The following is a 19,265-nucleotide window of genomic DNA, read 5'->3' on the forward strand; positions in this document are numbered from 1 at the left end:
AACTCATTACACTTTGTTGAATACTGCACATTAATTCAAGGATCTCATCAAGCTAGACTGCAAATCGTTCAAGTGATTTAGCTTTCACGGGTTGGTTCAATAGCTTTGTTTGACGAGTCATCTCCCTGTTTTCTGTGTTAAACACATTTGCATTTCCACTGATTCCCCGAGTTATGATGATCATTGTGCTTTATATCCAAAAGGAAAAGTGCTGAAGAAGCTTGGAATTAGAAACATTAGAAATGTGAAATTCCAGGAATATGGTATTTACAGTATTTTAAAAACTAGTTACTTCTCTGATTGGTAACACTGAACGTGCAGGTACAGTCAGAAGTTTGTATTTTTAAATAGATTGAAATATAGAAGCTGTTTATAGAAGAAGAAGAAATTATATAAAAACATTGTATGGATGACACTACATGTGCTAAAAAACACAAAATAATGTCCCCAAAGATGTGAACTCAACCAATCAGTGAACCAGCTCACCTGTTTTTAATTCCAGTGTACTTGTGTTGATTTTCATGGAACACACAGACATCTTAACCACACCAAATATACAGTGAATACAGTAAAAGAGGCATGCTGTGTACATTCTGTATGCTACACAAAATCACATTAAAAAGTACCCATTTATAGCCTGAATTAATTATTTGATTTTTTTTCTAGGCACATCATTCACCTCCTCCTTAGCCTCTTCAAAAATAATTTAAAAAGATAAACAACTGGAGAATGCACGCTTTCTTTGGCTAAGAAAGAATTGCAATAATAATACCAAAAAATGGGAAACAAAGGTAGTGCCGGGCATCAGTTTCTAAATTATTTACAAATGGGATAAAACCGAAATCTGTTATTTCAGACGTTGTTGCTATTGGAATAAGAGATACTTGCTCAGATAAGGAGGCAGAAAACAAAGTGGAGAAAAAGAAGAGTTATGAGAGAAATGTTTTTAGCTTTAGCAAGGACACCAAAAAAACATAGATAGAGAATGAAGAAACAACAAAACAACCCCCCCCACACACACACACAAAAGTGAAGAAATGTGACTGATAAAGAAAGAGAAAGCACAGTAATCAAGGCAGAGAGAGAGAGAGCACAGCGTGTGCATGTCTTAGCCTAGGGGGAAATCTGTATTCAGAGTGAGCAGCTACTGTAGCAGCCTTCTCTAGCCCAGCTCCCTCTGGGTGATGTCACGGCCGGAGGTGGGGCCTGCCTTTATGGTTTATTTGTACAATACATCACTTCCTGACGGCTGCCATTGCCACAGAACTGCTGTTAGTGCACCAAGGAAGAAGCTGACAAAACAGCACCACACCGGGGACTTGCTCTGCAGAGCTCATGGCTCTGTCTCCTAATGGTGTGGACCAGGAACCAGCCAGCAAAAGGCTACACTCCAGGTAGGACCTGAGGGAGGGTGAGGGAGGGGGCAGGCACAGAGCCTGGTGGGGGAGAAATGAGCTGATTACAGTTAGCCGGCAAGCTGTCTGAACACAGGAGGAGTTAAGCAGGGAGTGTGTGGATTGGTGTGGTAGTACACTGAACCAATTCTTGGACACTGTTTTCTCTAAAATACCACAAGTAATGCATTCAAATGGGCTACAAAATTGCGAAAAGGGGACAACTGCTGTAGCTGGCAGGAATGTTTAAATGTTTATGAGGCTGTTAACTGGTAAATGTAGAGAAGGAGCTGGGGTTTTGTGACCAAACCACCTTAAATGCTTCAAAATATGAAGGTGGATCTATAGAGGGGACAAATCTCTGGCAATGCTGTGTGTACCTTTCACCTGTGGTAAATTTGTATTCTTTACCGCTGCACTATTTACATACTCTACGCCACCACACTTTCAGTGCTCTGCTGTGCTTCCTCTGTAGTTCCCCTCGTGCTTTACTGAGTTCACACACAGCGCAGTGTCAGGCTCGTTCAGAGAGCTGTGTGCGCTTCTGCTCGTGTTTGTGCTGCCTGTGCAGCAGAATGTGTGTGTGATGTGGAATTTCCTTGAGAGGAGGTGACAGGGTTTGAAGGCAGCGTGTCAAAGAAACATGACTAGTGGGAGAAGTTGCACTGCACCACACTCCCTTTTGTCAGTGGGAATCTGAAGATTGCCCTACAATTTATCCAACATCTCACTGCTGCTCTTGTGGAAGTTGAGAGGTCACATACTATACAGGAGAAAATAACTTGTTTTCTACAATCTAAGAGGTACTTTGCTGAAGCTCGGGTTTGTGCTGTTTCACCTCTGTGTGCAAGTACAAGAGTTGTGTCCTTATATATAAAATTTGTGAATTTGCTGATGATCGTAAATAGAGGACAGCAGCAAGAATAGATTAATACACAGCAGCCTAAAGTATCATAATTGTTTAAATCAAAAACTTCAAGAGGTATATAATTGAGACTCAATCATTGGCTAAATAAGTAACTAATTATGCACTGTAACAAAAACAAAATACAGTAACGATATTGGTGACCATAGACCACATTAGTGCAAAAGTTACTTTAGTAAAGATTTTTTTTGGCTTAAAATAATATTACAATTAAGATTGCACATACAGGTAGCACTCAAATTTATAAATTAGAATGGTTCTAGGCAAATTGACTAAATGGTTTTTTATCTGTAAATATTTACTGGGGAAGTTAGATATAAATTAACACCATTTATTACTGCTAGGTTTATGAAACAATGTCTCAGTACATAAGGAGATATCAGAAAACTCAAATGGAAATGTATGCAAATACTGATGTATATATAATAGTGTAATGTAAATATGCATCTATACCAGAAACTTACACTAATACCCATGTGCTGTACTTTGTTCCATGAAAACAAGTTCTGAAATGAAATGCATGATTCAAAATGAAAGTTAGAAAACAAATGGAATTTAATCCTCTGTGGTTTTGCATACACAGTCAGACGTGTATTAGTACAACATTTACAGTACTTCTCTAAAGTGGGCTTACTTTGACAAGGGCGCAAAAATCAATTATTTTAACAATTGGCCACACGGACTCCTGAGTCTTGCAGACTGCCAGCTGATCTCTGGGTACTTTCCATTACAGCTCACAAGAATGCATAAGACTAGTTAGAAGCAAGCGATCATGAAGCGTGCTTGCTTGGTTTTGGGTAACTGATCGATCGAAGTGTCATATCTAGCAAGTTAATAAAGGACCTCCGGCAATCTGTTTCAACAACACAACCGGTAAAGCTTGTTCTGGACACCCACAATACTTTGCTCCAGCTTGGGGTAGCTGTACTAAAGAAGGTAGCAAAATGAAAGGGTGAAGACTGAGATAATTCTCAAAGGAAACGACTGACTTAATCACAGTATGCCCACTCCTCCTCCAGCCCAGCAGCCTCCACACTCAGCTGTTTCAGGGTGCTCTGAGAGGAAAATGGGAATGCTAATGAGATGGAGGTGTGAATTGACATCCACGGGCTATTCACAGGCTACAGCTCTGAGGCTGCATGTACAGTGCTACAGTATACTCTTTTTCAGCTGTTATTTCAGTTATGTGCCACAACAAGGCTTCAAGGAGGACTGTATATCACCCCCCAGACAACTAAGAAAAGTTTAATACTGTATGTTCTTTTATAGAGCACAAACCTTGAGTTAGCCGTTTAAATTTTATTTTCTATTCTTGTACAAATCTGTGTAATTCGTTGCCTTCATTTTTAGTTCACTCTTGGAGTAAAAGATACAGCTGACTGTTACATTTCTTATAATGCCTGACTCAAAGGAGCAGTTCAAAATTGGCACGGCTCTTATCGCTACTTGTTGAAACTTACAATAGTAATAAAAAACTGTAATGTATTGTATATGACATATCGAAAGCACCAAACAGAAAAAAAAAACGATACACAGTAAGACACAGGAAAATTAAATATTAAACAGCATTGTGCAATGTTTTCAGACCCAATTTAAATGCATCAATAGAAACAGAATTTGTGATAGTCTTATTAACTGTGTACCACATTCACTGAGCCACACAGCAGAATTCATCCCCTATGTACAGTACGAGTCTCATTTTGGGTACACACAGGATATCAACATTACAGAACATTGCATAGAAAATAGATTATTTGATCTTCATATAGTATATGATCTTCATATAGAGTCATATGATTAATATGATTCTTCATATAGTGTTATTTATGGCTTGTGCACTATTGAGTACAGTGCTAATTCTCTGTACTTTGACTATCCTTCCATTGCACTGTATCTGAAATTATATAAAAATGCATATAAATTAATATAGGACTACTGTACTTGCAAACAAGAAGTGTTTTTTGGGTTTTTAGTAGCTAATTAATCTGAGGATCTAATTACGTTGTTTCGTGGAAGAGATCAGGGTATCATCTTCATCAGCATGTCTGGGTAGCTTGTTACAACCCCCACAACCCTTTGAGTAAAAAAGTGCCTCCTGTTCTGTATGAAATGCTCTTTCCTGTTGTTTTCACTTGAGTTGAGTCTGAAGCAGATCATTGGTTTGACATTGTAAATGCCTTTGTGGATTTTGAATACTTGTATCAAACTCACTCGCAGTCTTTTCCAATCCAGACTGTAAAAATCTTTTAGTCTGTAAGTGTAAGTGTAGTATATTCCCATTAATTGTTTTTTTTCTCCTTATATATTAATTTATTAATCCTTTTGTGTCACTGCTTTCTATATTTATGATTTAATGACACTTGGAATACAGTTTTCCTGTGCTTCTAGTATAGTACTTTTAAACTGTTTCCATTAATTTTCTACTGATCACATATCCACTGTGTCCCATTCTACAGTTATATCTCATTATCATTCACTTTCCTGAAATTCATAATATTTAATTTAAAGTCTACCTGTACAGTTTTGACAATCATGTCAAATCAAGCAATATACAGCAAATGATCACGGTTCTGTAATGGGGTATCTTTTCTCATTCTGGGCTTTTTTTTTTTTAAAGAATAATATTAGGATTCCTTCTTATAGGTCCTCTGGCAAACTGAGTATGAAAGCAATCATTAATGAACTTACATTAACATCAACATCCATTCATATCGTTTTGTCACAGACTAAATGAGGAAAGTTGATGTCCTCCATTAAATCGTTTTCTTCTTTTCCACATTTACACAATACAATTACATAATATAAAATACATTACATTATGCAATATAATATTAGTACTATATGTGGATTTGGGGACCTGTGGCATACTTGTAACTGTGCTTTTTTATAATATACAGTAGTGCTACAGTACATGTCCTTCTCTTTCATCTCTCTCTTGTTTGTCCAGGACACTGTGTATCCACAAATGTTGTATCCATTTACAGTACGTCCTAATCAATTGTTAACGTGATCACCTCAATATTATGTATTTATTTTCTAATGATCTAAGCATTATGCATAAATACTTAAATTATGTCAGTACTTTGATGTTTCATTTTTCCCTTGGGTCCTGTCTTTGACTTTGCTGCTTGTGTATCTCCCTTGACATTTTCTTTAGATTCTCTGCCATTCCATGCTATTTAAGATTTCTTGTAATTTTGTTTGTGGATAAGCCAAGACAAATGCTGCACCTCAGTTTGATGTTATCCATCTCTTCTGTACAAACTGCCTTTGCTATGGAAATGTTTCCTGTGATTTAAAAAGCTGAAGCCTTCTACAGTGCAACATGTGCTCAAGCTCTTGTGTTGACGGCTAAACATTTGCATAGTTGTTCATCTTAGTATGGTGCAGGTAAACACAAATGATTTGTTCACAACGGATTTCCATTTATCACGGACAGAAAGTGTGCTCTTTATGCCGATGTCATTTATCCCAATATCTGCCTTTGCCTGGAGGCTGACACCTGAGCTCCAGGGACACTGCATACCTTAACTCATGATCATCGATGCATAGCTGAGGTGCAGAGTTACTGAGAACAATCACTGTTTCTGTTTTAGCACTAGCAGTACTTGAAGTTGAGACCTCAGGCCTACATTTCCAGGTCTGTAATGCAGTAACGGATTCAAACAGAGCCTATCGATATGGTGTACAGTATGTTCATTACTAAAAGGTTTTTGAAAAGCTCCACATAAAAGATGAATTCCTAACTGTGGTAGGACTTCCAATAAATGCATGCATTTGGATGATTCCTGGAAATAAAAACAGTATTTATATGGCATATTTCTCAGCTGTAAGAACTCATTTAAGATATTGATTATTACATTACTTGTTGGTCTGGAATGAGCGTGTTTGTATATGCTCAGAAAAGAGCAGCCATGTTCTGTATATTCCTGGGCTCAAAGAACTATCACCTTTCTTTTCTAAATCCCTTTTGACCGTTTCCTATAATACTATTACCATAGAGCTGATTTTCCAGTTTAGTCCAATTTATCATCTCCACAACCTTACATTTGATAGATTTAAGATTTGTTGGTCTGTAATTACTTGTTTCAGTATTGTGATTCTATTTGTGGACATACGTGACATTAGCCATTTTCAGTCAATGAGGGGCTTTCATAAAAATAGATGTTAAATTCATATTTTCACATTAAAACACCATGACAGCTTTTTCACCTCATTAATAAACCCATTCACTGCATAAATCCCAGGTTGGCAAGTGTCTGTAGTTGACAAGGGTCACAGCACAGCTCAGTGATATTTTGAAATGAGTTTTAACTAACAGATAAGGCCCTCTTCCAGTAAACAAAATAGGCACCCACAAAAATGTATATTTTCCTGCTATGCTCTGAGTACAGTAATTCTGAAGGCCTTTTATAAACAAAATGCAGCCCTGGCCAAAGTTAAGTGTTACCATAATTGTCAAGAAAGAGATTAAAACATATATTTCCATACAGAATGTAAAAGGAGATACATTCATAGTATAGCATCAGTCATAGAAAGCATTTTGTAATGTACATCTGTCAGAGAAAAACACTAAGTCATCTGTCATGATTCACACTGAAATGATACATTTGGCCATCAAAACTTGATTTGAAAAAAACTGGGTGAAATGACCACACCCGATTTTGTCTCTTTTGTCTTTGTGTCAATAAATTCCAGTTGTCTCAGGCTGACTTTTAAGATGTGTTAATTTAAGGGTTTGAATTTGAAAGACAAGTCTGTATTGCATGATGCAATGTTTACTCAGTGTAGCAATGTAATGATACTGAGTAAATGCACATAAAATGTATTCCTGCCAGACGGATAAACATTGCTTCTGATATTTTTTGTACAGTCTAAATATTGCAGCAAGATACTTATACAGTTAGCCAATCCCTGTGGAAAAAGCACATTGAACAATGTTGTTTAACATCAATGGGTGACTTTTAATTAATGTTGTTATCTGTTTCAGTTCTCTGCCCAGATGTGCTTTTATGTGAGGCTTCTTTTGTGCTAGTGTTGCAGCATTTGTTGCTCCAGTGGTATCAAAACATGTGTGTTTGAAATGGCAATTTCAATCTCATTGTGCGTAGTGTCAAAGCCAGGCAACACACACAAATTGCTACCCCCTGGCACAAGCCAGCACATGTGAGCTCTGTTTGCTTTCTGGTCCTCCGTGACCTCTCCTGCTATTGCCACCACCAACACCAGGATCTTAGTAGACATGGCAGACCTGAATGGCATTAATAATACAGATTCATAGGATTTAAATTCCATTAGATTCCATGAAGCTTTTTGCTTAGAGCTATCTATGTATCCCTTTTCTGTCTGAGGATTATGAAACTATAATGATCAATAAAGTGTTTGCCTATGGCGGTACTTGAAGCATACCATTGCATTGAATCAATCAGCGTGCTACAGTATGTTGCAGAGCCCACGGAGCAGAGAAGCACCCCTTGTCTGAGCAGAATGGAGAGGTGAGGAGACCCACTATTAATTTGTCTCGGCACCTTGTCCCCTCTTCTGCAATTTGAATGTTTACTTTAAAAAAATCTCTTCATTTAAACTAAAACTATCTCTCCAGAACCCTCTTTGTAAGATAGCTTAATTCAGTTTGTGACTTTTCTACCACAATTTATGAGTTAATTATCTTGAAATGGCAACAGGGGTTTGGCCTAGAACACAGGTTGGATTTGAGGCAAACTCCTCCCCATTTGGTTCCAGATTCAGCTGTCTTTGTCAAAATCGTAAAGAGCTTTTGCAGAAGCTGTGCTTTGGGCTGAAAGACTTAAGAGTCAATGTGTGCTTGTTGATAGAGCTGAATAACTTAGAGACAATATGACCACAGATCACTCATTCAAAACACTTAAATACTCTAAAAAGACTTTGGTATAGTACAGTATGTGGACGTAAAACTTAAAGATGTTTAAGCCTACCATTTTCCTCCACTCAATCCTTGCAACAGTGCAAAGATAATTCTTTCATATACAACTTGACATGTACTCAGACTTCATCAGATTTAAACACATCTCAGTCCCTGTCTTCCAGACTACTCACTCTGTAGTCTCATATATGCAGTTAGTCTCCTTCAAAAATCACCCCAGCCAAGCCTCAATGAGCAGGCTAATGTATTCCAGCTGTGTTGGAATGAGCTGGGCTACTCTTCAGAGGATACACAGAAAGAAAAGAGAGACAAGAAAATACTGACATACAGTAACAGAAAGATGAGGGAGATAAAACTTCGAAGAAAGTGAAAGAAAGAAAGCAGGGAGACATGGCTGGAAGTTTAAGAAGTGCAACGGAGAAAGGCGGAGAGAGATTCTTGGGTCCAGGTTGTTCTGGGGCCTTGGTTTGTTGCCACGGCAACCAGACCTGCATCCCTCTAATTTACTGTGGATTAGCATTGTCTAATTACAGTCCTCTGTCTGAATGCAATTGGTGCCAACGTGACCACAGTTCTCTCATAGTTAGGAGCAAAATATTTCTAGCCTGGTATTAAGAGGAAAGTCTGAAAGAGCCTAAGGGTGAGAGTCGGGGGATTGAATAGAGGTTTTGGACTCACGACAATGGCAGAGCAGCAAGAGAGAGAGGTTGGGGGAGTGGACTGTGGATTGGTGGAACTTGGATATTTTCAGAGCAGCGACTGTGAGAGAAGGAGCCGTAGTAGTGCAAGCAAGACAGTGAAACAATAATGCCGAGGAATGGAAGATGCTGAGTTCCCGATGACCACATGTGAATCACCAAGAAACAAACCAGAGGAATGTATCTTTGTGTGACGCCGCGACACAAAAAGGAGTTTACAATTCAAGGTAAGAGAGCACAGGATATGCACAGTAGCACAGAGAAGGGCTGATAAAGACAAAAGGGCAGGAGTGCACCTTTTCATTGTTTTTCAAGGTTAAACGTGTTTAAAAATGTTCTACTGAGCATGTCCTGGAAGAAGCACCAAATGCGAAGGTAATTATTTAAACAGCCATGGGAGCCAGAGACAAACAATCCAGACATAATCAAAGCCAGATCTTTAAGAAACGACTGAATTATAGTTTCCGATTAACAAGTTATTACCAATCAAATGAGCAAAACAGATTAAACGACGTCCTCCTTTGTAAGCGTTCTATTTTTCTTATGGACCGGTTACTGGGCGATCCAATGAAACACACTTACAGTACAGTCATTTAGGCAGCCAACAAGTTTTATTCAAAAGGCAGAAATACACTGTCTCCTATGACCACAGGCATGTAATTATAGCCCAATTGTCTCCAAACAGTCAAATTAAAGCTGGAGCCGATACTGAAAGGAAAGAGCTGAGCCGCAGGCATTCATTCTCTTTCTAACCTCAGTCGGAGACGTGTTGGGAAACTTGCCTCTGTACCCTCGTCTATTATCCTGGCAATACTGAGATGCACAGTCAAGCTCACGGGCAGTTTTCTTTTAGTGTTCTTGATGATTTCTTCGGTCAAAGATTTCAATAATATAAAGATACTATGTTAAAAGATTAATACGTCTTCAGGCTAAAGTACTGTGACTGTATTACTAAGGGCCAGAAACTGCCAATGTTATACCATTTGGGTTTACTTCTCAAAATATGTTTTGTGATCCACAAGGAAATATTTGCCTTTAATTCTGCACTATGATATGTGTTGGACTATATTTTCCCTGTACTTGGCTAAGCGCTGTTCCAGATTTGTCATTCTCTTTCCATGTGCGGCTTCAAGTACCACAAATGTGTTTTCTTTAAAGCCCCAGTAGCAATGGTTGAAGAGATATTTAGAAAGCTCACAGTAGGAAATTCAGAGCAATAGTAATTAAAATGTGAAATTACTGGAGCACAACTTTTTATGAAAACATGAAATTATAAAACTTTTATCTTTTATAAATAAAAAGGGTAATCTATTTATATAATATAAATGAACTCACCGGGTACTGTATAATCTGTTCTTCTCCCTTTTCAGTTAAACTAAGGCCACACTCTACCTGTGTGCCAGCCAGGCTCTGTTGACTGTGTTGCTATAGAGGCTAAAAGCAAAGGAAAGAATATAAACTTTCTGGAGGGCAACACTTCTGGTACACCACAGTGCTCTTGGCCCATATTTCAAAGATGCCTCCTACTTCTTGTACTTCTGCTATTTATTTCTGTGTAAGTTAGAAATAATTTCAACAGCTGTAACCAGCACTCCTGTTTTTTCAGAATTCAGTTAAAAATACATTACAAACCAAGCGCTGAAAAGAAGAGGGTTTGGAAATTTGGTGAAGGATGGATAGAGCTTTCTGTCTACAATTAGATAATAAAGCACAGTGGTGTGTCTTAAATCATTTATTGGGTTCATTGGCTAGACAGTCCAAAGCTGGCATTATATCATAACACATAAAATGAAGCTCTCAAAAAAGAAGCTAAAAATCCAAACCTTTATTAACATAGCATATCGGCAGAGCAGTCAATAACTTGACATTACAGATATCAATTACATGCTGGCCACCAGACAGCTACAACAGAAAATAATTCTTAGTTAAGTTGCTCTCATATTTTTAAAGAAGACATTCGGTAACACAATATGGCAATTAAGGGGTAATTACTGCACTGGATGTATTACAGATTAGAAGAGGCACAGACAAATTTAGGCCTAAAGTGCTGTATTTTGTCCACTCCAATAAGACCTCACAAGACTACTTTCAATTTTACAGCATTTATATGATCCTCTTTATATCTTAGATTTGCAAAAGAATCAAATTTGCCTAGTGCTCTCTGAAGTACTGCGAGAACAAAAAAGACATAGATGTGGTTTTGTTTGGGAGGACACTTAAAACACCTAACACTGTGGGAAAGACATTTAATAGAAGAACGGAAATTTCTAAATTGTGCTTCCTGTAACAGCGAAATTCACAGTGTGATTTTGTCACTTAACCTGCGATTTATGGCTTTAAAAGAACAGCAGATATAAATGGGTAGAGCATTGAGTCCTGTGTGAAACCCATTGCCCTTCAAGGTCACAAATAGCAGTGTTGACATATTCCAATGGCCATGGTAGCAGCATTCATAATGGTATTGTGTTGCAAAGCTAAACTGTGTGGAATGTAATGATTGCGTTTGAGTTCAAATCTTTAAAATTAAAACAAAATCCCTATATAGTCTCTAATCTTAATGCCAAACAGCACCACAAATCCTACACTCCACCTCTAACTTTACTTGTGAATAATACCTTTACACTGAGTTTCCATCAGTTTGCAGGTACAAAAAACCTGCCTGTGTTTTTTGCGTATGTTTTTGTGTTTTGATGAGTTCCCAGCATCATGGTTTGAGTAGGAAGACAGATCATTCTGCTACTTAACAGGGGCAGAACAATTACATAAGAAACTTAAGACAAAAAAAAATCACAGCTCTTTGGTTATTTTTAGAGGATTTGAAAAAAGGACAAAGAGAGAAAAAGAAAAAAAGGACATCAGTTCTGCTCACAGCACAGCAGGGGCTGAGTTAGAGTCAAATCTTTAGATTCCCTTTTTGTATTTCAGTGCCAGGAGATAAAACAGGAGAAATGAGTGAAGTCACTAACCCACAGGAAAAGCCTTTGCTCTCATCTTAATAAACTGGCCTTCTCCCTTTTAATCCCATTGGTTTCCAGGGCTCATCTTTACTGTAATTCCAGATTAGACTGCTTGGGAACTTAATCCTTGTAGAGGCAGCTGACAAGATGCCTCTGTGCAGCTGCACAGGACCCAGTCTTGTTATTAATCAGTGTATTGAAAGAAAACTGGGTACGTTCCATGGAAACTTTTTTACAATAAACTTGATCTGAAGATGCCCATTACATGCACAGCAGAACAGATTAAGACTGAAAAGTGAGGCAGAGTGGTAAAATATTCATGGACGCTTTGGCAAATCATATCATTTTGTTTATTCAAGAGTGACATTAAAATTGCCATGTGTAGCAAGTCTCATATTTTGTAAAAACACACTCTGACAGCACCTCAATCTCCCAGACCAATTGGCTGGAGGTTTGGCAGATGGAATATCTTGCAGTGTGGCTCAGGCACTGGTAAGTACCTCTGAGAGATGGCGAGTGCTAGTCCTCTCAGCAAATTTGATACCAATATATCTCCTGGGCTGTCAAGAAACATTTCTGGACAGATTTTTCTCTCTAAAATTCCTTTAACTTGCACCATCCATTTTATTTTGTGTCATAGCTCAACACAGACATGAGTTGATTGACCATCACAGAGAGCTACATTGGTGCTGAAATATGACTAATGAGTTAGGATAAAATGTAAAAAACAATATCATGTAAGGTGAGGGAACTGGGTCTCTGTGTTCCATTCATTTGGTGAGAGCAAACCTCTTGCTTTGAATTTCTACCTTGGCTTTCCTTAGCAATTGTGCCTCTTTGAAGTACGTTAAACCCTTCATTTGGGTTCCAGCAACTTCTTGATCTCAAGTCACCAGATCTGCACATTCTCCTCCTCCATAGGAATATCAACACTCAAGAATTAAGTGTGCTGAAAGAATTGCGGATTTTTTTTTAGTGAATACAATTTGCTCAAGGGCCCAACAGAATAGGACTCCTCTACGAACCAGCAACCTTCTAGCCACAGGCACAGATCCTTAGCCACAGAGCCACCACACTGCCACCACACTGCCCCAGTTGAAGCTGAAGCTGAGACCCTCATTCAGAGTGAGGAGTGACCAAGTGGCAGCTGTAGAGGTGGACATGGGGTGGAGGTGGGATGCAAGAAGATGTATGAGAGGGAGAGAAGGGGAGAGTACAGTATATATAGTGTTTTAGGTGAGGAAATGACATCAAGAATGACGAAGAATTACTGACAGCTGAATCTGATTGAACTTGGCTGTTGTCGTCCCTCCCAGACCTTCGTTATAAACTCCTTGTAAACTGCTTAAAATGTCCTGACTCGAATGTACTATTATTACCAAATGTTTTATAATTCAATTTCAGCCACAGTGGAAAAGTTTGTTTCGGGAAAGTCTGGCAGCCAGCCAGGCCTGCTTATAATGCTTACAGCCACTCAGTGATCTTTGAACATGGCAGTTTCCTATTATGGTTGTGTCGTTTTAAATAAAACATCAGCACTTAAACACTCACTTGATTTTCTGGCTCCAGTTTAACTGTTTTCCATTAAAAATGTATGGGAAGCATGCATAATTGATGGCGGATCAGAGCTGTGAAACACAGCAAATCAGTTTAACTGCTACAGACTGCCGATCTGTTGTCACACTCCCTTTGGGGGACTCAGAACACACACAGAGTTTAAATGCTTTCAACAGTGTCTCTGATCAGTAAGGAACTACACACTGGAGGCTGATACATTCCTCATCCCAGGGGAAAGCATAACAAATATATTGGAAGAACGTGTCATTTGATGGTGTGATTTTCCTTTGGGATAGATTTGCTTATTTTCTGGTAAATGTATACCAGAAACACAAGCACAAACAGGTCTGTTCAAAAACTAAAATTAGACAAGACTGGTTTTGAAGGGGGTGTTAAGCAACTGATCTCAAGGCACAACTTTAAATTGTCTTTATTTTCCAGGTATTGCTATATCTGCTTTTGTCTCTTATTGATTTTTGTGTATTATTTTCTCTTGCGGGCAGCTCAGTGATACGGTATTTTATATTGCTGCCTTGAATTGTGGCCCTGGTTTCAATTCTGGTTCTGAAGCAACACCTGCATGGAGTAAACTGGGAAAAACTAAGGTTGCTGCTAAAAGTGGTGTTAGTGTGACAGGTAGGGGGTGCCCACCCTGCCCCATTATAGTGATGGGGACACTGTATAGTAAAAAGGCATTGTCTTTCAGACGAGACGTAAAACCAAGGTCCTGACCTATCTGTGGTCATCAAAAATCACAGGGCACTTCTTGAAAAGAGTAGGGGGATAACCCCAGCGTCCTGGTCAAATTTCCCCCTGGTCTTTACTAATCATGACCTCCTAATAATTCCCATCTCTGAACTGGCTTCATCAGTCTGTTCTCCTCCCCAGTGATACTGTTGCACTATGTACCATTGCATCATCCAGGTGGGCTCTGTAAATTGGTGGTGGAGGGGATTGCCCATTACCTGTAAAGAGCTTTGAGTGTCCAGAAAAGCACTATTTAACTTTTATATTATTATTATTAGTAGTAGTAGTAGTATTAGTATTATTAGTATTACTAATACTACTTTGTCACAGAACATAATCAAAATTGTACCATTTCTGTTAAGATAGTTAATACAAAAACAATGTTTCAGTGTGTATTTGTAAGCGAACTGTACTTTACAAATACTTTATTTATACACATATAAAATCCTTTGGTAACATGACCACCCTCATGTTAAGTTTCATACGAAAACCAGAGGTTTATACTGGCAGTCTAACTTTTTAATACGTGGAATTTTATGTCACCATTTGTAATCCTGTTGCTTACCTTGTTGCAATGTCCTAAAGAATTGTAAATGTTTAAAGTATTAGAAATCTATCACCATCAGTTCAGAAATCAGGTGATTTGTGAATCATGCTCTATGGTATGAGAGAAGTTTTCCAAAATAGTTTGTTGAGGTATTTTTTCTTTGAGGTTATGCCTTTGATGGGTTTTTAATTATGGTCAGTCTTGTATAAATCACAAATGTGGGGTGAGGTTTGTACAAATGCTTGAATCACTAAAGTGCCACAACCAATATTTAAATTAGTACTGTATATGTTAGTTCTTTTCAATAACTCATTTGTTCTCAATACATTGAGCACCATGTCTACTTTGTAAATTGTTGCAACATACTGGAAATCACCTTATGTTTGTGCTGTGACAGCCCTTCTTTAGTACAACTGACTCATAGTATTTCAACTTAAAAGCCAGCGATGAATGTCATTTAGACTTATGACATTATTTATTATGCTGACTGTTACCCTGATTTGCTTTGACCTTCACAGGCATGAATTTATACTGGGGTCAGCTGCGTGCAGGATTATTAAGCACGTCTCTATTGTGTTCTTGCTGAGGCAGGCAGATTGTAGAATTAGAGCAGATTGAGACTCTCACTAAAGTATTAGCTGCAGAGACACAGCGGGGAAGCAAGGGGAAAGACTACTGTACGACTAACAAGATGCACACAGGCATGGACATTTCGGATTCTGCTGTTCAGATGTTTGCAGATCAGTAATATTGGACACGTTTTTTTTTAGTGTATTTCGGATCTGATAGTTAAAGATGAATTTCAAGACTGTGGAAAGTTGGGTGCAAGCTTTGGATATTTTACTTGGCTTCCTTCTTTATTATCAGGGACATCTTTTGAGGAACTCACCAACCTCTTGATTTATGTTTTGGCATTGTCAGTATTGTCAGTACAACGTATCATATAGGTGGCTATGCATTGCCATTAAAAGTGATTAATTTAAAAATGTACTTACTGTATATTGGAATTGCATGATAATTTTTTTTTTTGCAGCCTGGAGAAGTCAGGCATTTTTCTTGGGTCGCATTTAGAAGCAGATATGATATTTGTTGAAAGAAAAAAACATTTTGAATGGATTTCGACTGTCCTTTAATAAAGAATTGCTGTTTTAGGAATTACTTCATAAGAAAACATTGTCACTTTCCTTGTTATTTATCAGAGAAGATTTGAGATAGACCAGTCAGGGATCTACTGTAGCTCTCCTCTTGGGCGATTAAAGAGAGTGCACAAGGAGATCAGGCCTTAGGTTTTCTGTCGTGTTGCCTAAAAGCCCATCCAGACAGTGGTGGTGGCAGCATTCGCTTTCTGAATCAGTTTAATGAAGCTGTCTGGGTCGTAACTGTTGTTGATGTCTTAGGACAGGGTCTTATCACTTGGTTCAGAAAAGTGGGCAAAGCAAGAAGACAATTGATAACAAGACTTTCATTTGAGGAAGGGTCACAGGAACACTGAATCTAATTCAAGGGAACTTTTTGGGATGCCTACAGAATGTCCCCTCAGTATGGCAGAGAGGGCTATTTGCAGGCTGGCACACTCTGGGCCTCGACCCAGGCCTCTCCTGCGGCCCCTGGATTTGGAGCTTTGGATCTATGTACGAAAGACTCGCAACAAACACAAGAAGAGGTAATGTAAGCTCAACTCAAAGCAGGTACTGTAAATGGCAACTTCGTTCCCTGGTTGGATTGTATCATTATGAATTCAGACATTGAGCAAAGCATTGCTTCTTTCAACTCCATTAAAACATGGATTGTGTGAGAAAGACATGAGATGAATGCAATTCATTTGAAAACAAGCTTGTCATTACTTTTGTGCAGAATAATTAAGTAAATTGATAAAGGTGCTGTAAAATTGGACTCTTCATTGTGGATTTCCTCTTAAAAATAATTCCAGGCAGGTTTGTTTTCCTGTCCTGTTATGTTCACTAATATGATTTGTTTCATTTAGTCGGGATTGTCTGGTATTTTCTCAGCCTTTGGAGCAAATCAGTTTCCAGTAGAGCAGGATAGTGGAAGTGGCCAAAATGGCTTATTTATCTATTTTAACATTATGTGTAACTGATTGTTTATTCCTAATTAACCTTTTTCATTGCAGTCATTTTTAACATCTATGAAAATGTAGTTATGTAGATATTCTTTCCAGTAATTGTTTGCTTTCAGAAAATGTACAGATGTAATATGGTTTGTTGAAGAGAAGCTTTTAAAGACCTATCGCATTTATAATTTACTTTTTTAATGCTTTTAATTACGTTCCATATTTTTTCAGGATACTGTATCTCTTCTCAGGATAACATTTTTAAAAGGACAAAAATAGTACAAGCCAAAAACAGGCAGTTGTTATCTGACATTTAGGGAACAGCAAAATACCAGGCTGCTCTTACTAGTGCTGTTACTATGACAGCACCTTGGTGTTTATATCAGGCAATGCTCACTGCAATAGGATTTGCTGTTTTCTCCTCCCATGAGCTGGAGAGAAAAAGTAAAGCTGAAGGAAAGGAGTGTTCTGACCTGTTCTATCTCCAGTGACAGGGGAAACTGTAAACCCTGGCTGACTGTAATACCATTCATAAAGACAGGCTTTGTCAGACACCATCCTGTATTTAAAACTATAGGTTCACTAGAACAGCTAAAAGTTACCGTTTAAAAAAACATTCTGAAAATTAGCAGATATCAGAGCAGATGGAAGGAAACATCTTTTTGTACAGCTGAGCAGCTAAGCTCAGCAAGGGCATCGAGGATACAGCTGTGATTTTCTGCAGTGGATAGGAAAAGGTGTTGCTACAATATAAAAGCAAGGCTGAAAGTAAGATGTTTACTCAAACTAAAAAAAAACATGAAATCTGCTTCTCATTATTCAAACAAAATTTCGTCTGGAAGTTCACCATAAAAATCTTGTATTTATTCTTTTATTCTTTTGCTGAGTCTTTAAACCACATTAAAAGACATTAATTCAAGTAAATGTGGGTGCTTTCAATTTGCAATTTTCAGCATTGTTACATATTAAAAAAATGAGATGGAATGAAGTTTTGGTCAGAAAGAGGCTATAGGGAGGCAGCTGTGAATGTTGTGGGAGCTCCTACAGAAATTGTCAGTCACCCAGAAAACTTGCATAAAATCCAAATGGCACATGTTCAATATTAACAGACTAGGACACTGAATGAGCAATTCAAAATGTAAAAAATATGTATTTGTTTTTACATTCACTTTTTGGATATCTGAAGCAGGTTTCCCATCTCTGTATCCACAAATAATTAGATACAATAATGATTATGATAAAATATGGAGTAAAATTCTAGAGAAGTATAGCTTCATGTCAGAGAGACGTGTGTTGGTAAGCGACTACAGCTGTAGAGACGTGGTGATCTAATGAGTAACAGCTGTGGGTGGTCTTATAAATACTACCTGTGTACTTCCCTGGGAGGAGAAACTTCTAGGGAGTCAGTCTGAGCCAGCCTCTGACCAGCGAAGAAGGGAGACTGGTGCTGTCATGTTAGGTGTAGGTCTGTGTGTAGTTCACCTGGCACAAGGGTAAGGCAGAAGGGCTGGATGAGCAGAGTGAGTGAGGCACCAGTGTGTGAGTGTTCTCTGTCTGCCAGCTCAGGCTGCAGAGAGGCAGTGAGAGTGGCCGGACTGAAGATGAGGGAGTGTAAATGTATCTGTGTCTGTGAGAGCAGCACCAGCCCTAGTGGTGTTGCCAGTGTCTGCACAGTGAAAGAGTAGGTTCTGCACTGCAAGTGAGACGATCTGCATGCCTGAGCCAGTGAAAGCTTTACAAACAGCAGGCTGGCGGCTCCTGTGGTGGTTTTGGTGGGGGAAAGATGGGTACTTTTTTCTGAGTGGTGCTGTGTTAATGTTCATGTATGCTCTGCAAGGGGAGTGTTAAGAGCTATAGTTCCAGAGGGAAACTGGGTATTAGTTAGGAAATTCATTGTATTAATTGTTGAACTGGTGTGTTCAAAAATGTTTGTTACCCTAGAAAGGGAGCCAATTGAGAGCAGCAATTCCAGAGGGGATTGAGGATTAAAGAAGATAACTTGTTGTGGAGGAGTCAAGAGAACAGAGCTGTAGGAATGAGATGTCTGCTGTATGTTGATAAATGAACACCAGAGAGCAGGAGTGCAGCAGAAGGTCCCTCACTTTAAGAATAAGAAGTATGGAATACTGACCTCTGGCATTAGGCTAAAGTGAAGACATTGAGGTCTGGGCATTAAGGAATTGCACTTCCTTTAGAAGCCATAAGATGAATGAAACGGAGAAATCTGGGAGAGAGATGTGCCAAAAGCTGTGAGTAATGTGAACCACAGGCAGTCATGGTTGAGTATGTGAGAGAGATGTGCTGGCAGCTGCAAGTGTACAACCTGGGGCACAAAGTGGAGGCACTGACCAGGGTGTTGTCAGTTATGATGCGAGTCTGGGATGCAAAGATTGAGCCATCAGCAACTCTGAGCGTGATGAGGGTGACCCAGCCTGGTGGCGTAAGGTGGAGACGTCAGCAGTTGGAG

At 38.7% G+C, this 19,265-nt stretch overlaps 1 protein-coding gene across 4 annotated transcripts in view; it reads left to right on the top strand.

The window, feature by feature from the left end:
- Positions 1 to 1,226: 1,226 nt before the first annotated feature.
- gpsm1b (G protein signaling modulator 1b) overlaps positions 1,227 to 19,265 on the top strand; it is a 57,603-nt gene continuing 39,564 nt past the window's right edge. The window contains exon 1 of one of the 4 annotated variants that reach the window (XM_069183280.1): positions 1,227 to 1,394. In XM_069183280.1, the coding sequence (XP_069039381.1) occupies positions 1,336 to 1,394 (59 nt within the window). In that variant the 5' untranslated portion in view covers positions 1,227 to 1,335. Of the gene's footprint in view, positions 1,395 to 8,980; positions 9,147 to 15,402; positions 16,391 to 19,265 lie in introns of those variants that run through there. The other 3 variants (XM_069183281.1, XM_069183279.1, XM_069183278.1) reach the window with 3 other exon arrangements.

Source organism: Lepisosteus oculatus, chromosome 24 (assembly GCF_040954835.1).
Source record: "Lepisosteus oculatus isolate fLepOcu1 chromosome 24, fLepOcu1.hap2, whole genome shotgun sequence".
In the NCBI taxonomy this organism is placed as follows: Eukaryota; Metazoa; Chordata; class Actinopteri; order Semionotiformes; family Lepisosteidae; genus Lepisosteus; species Lepisosteus oculatus.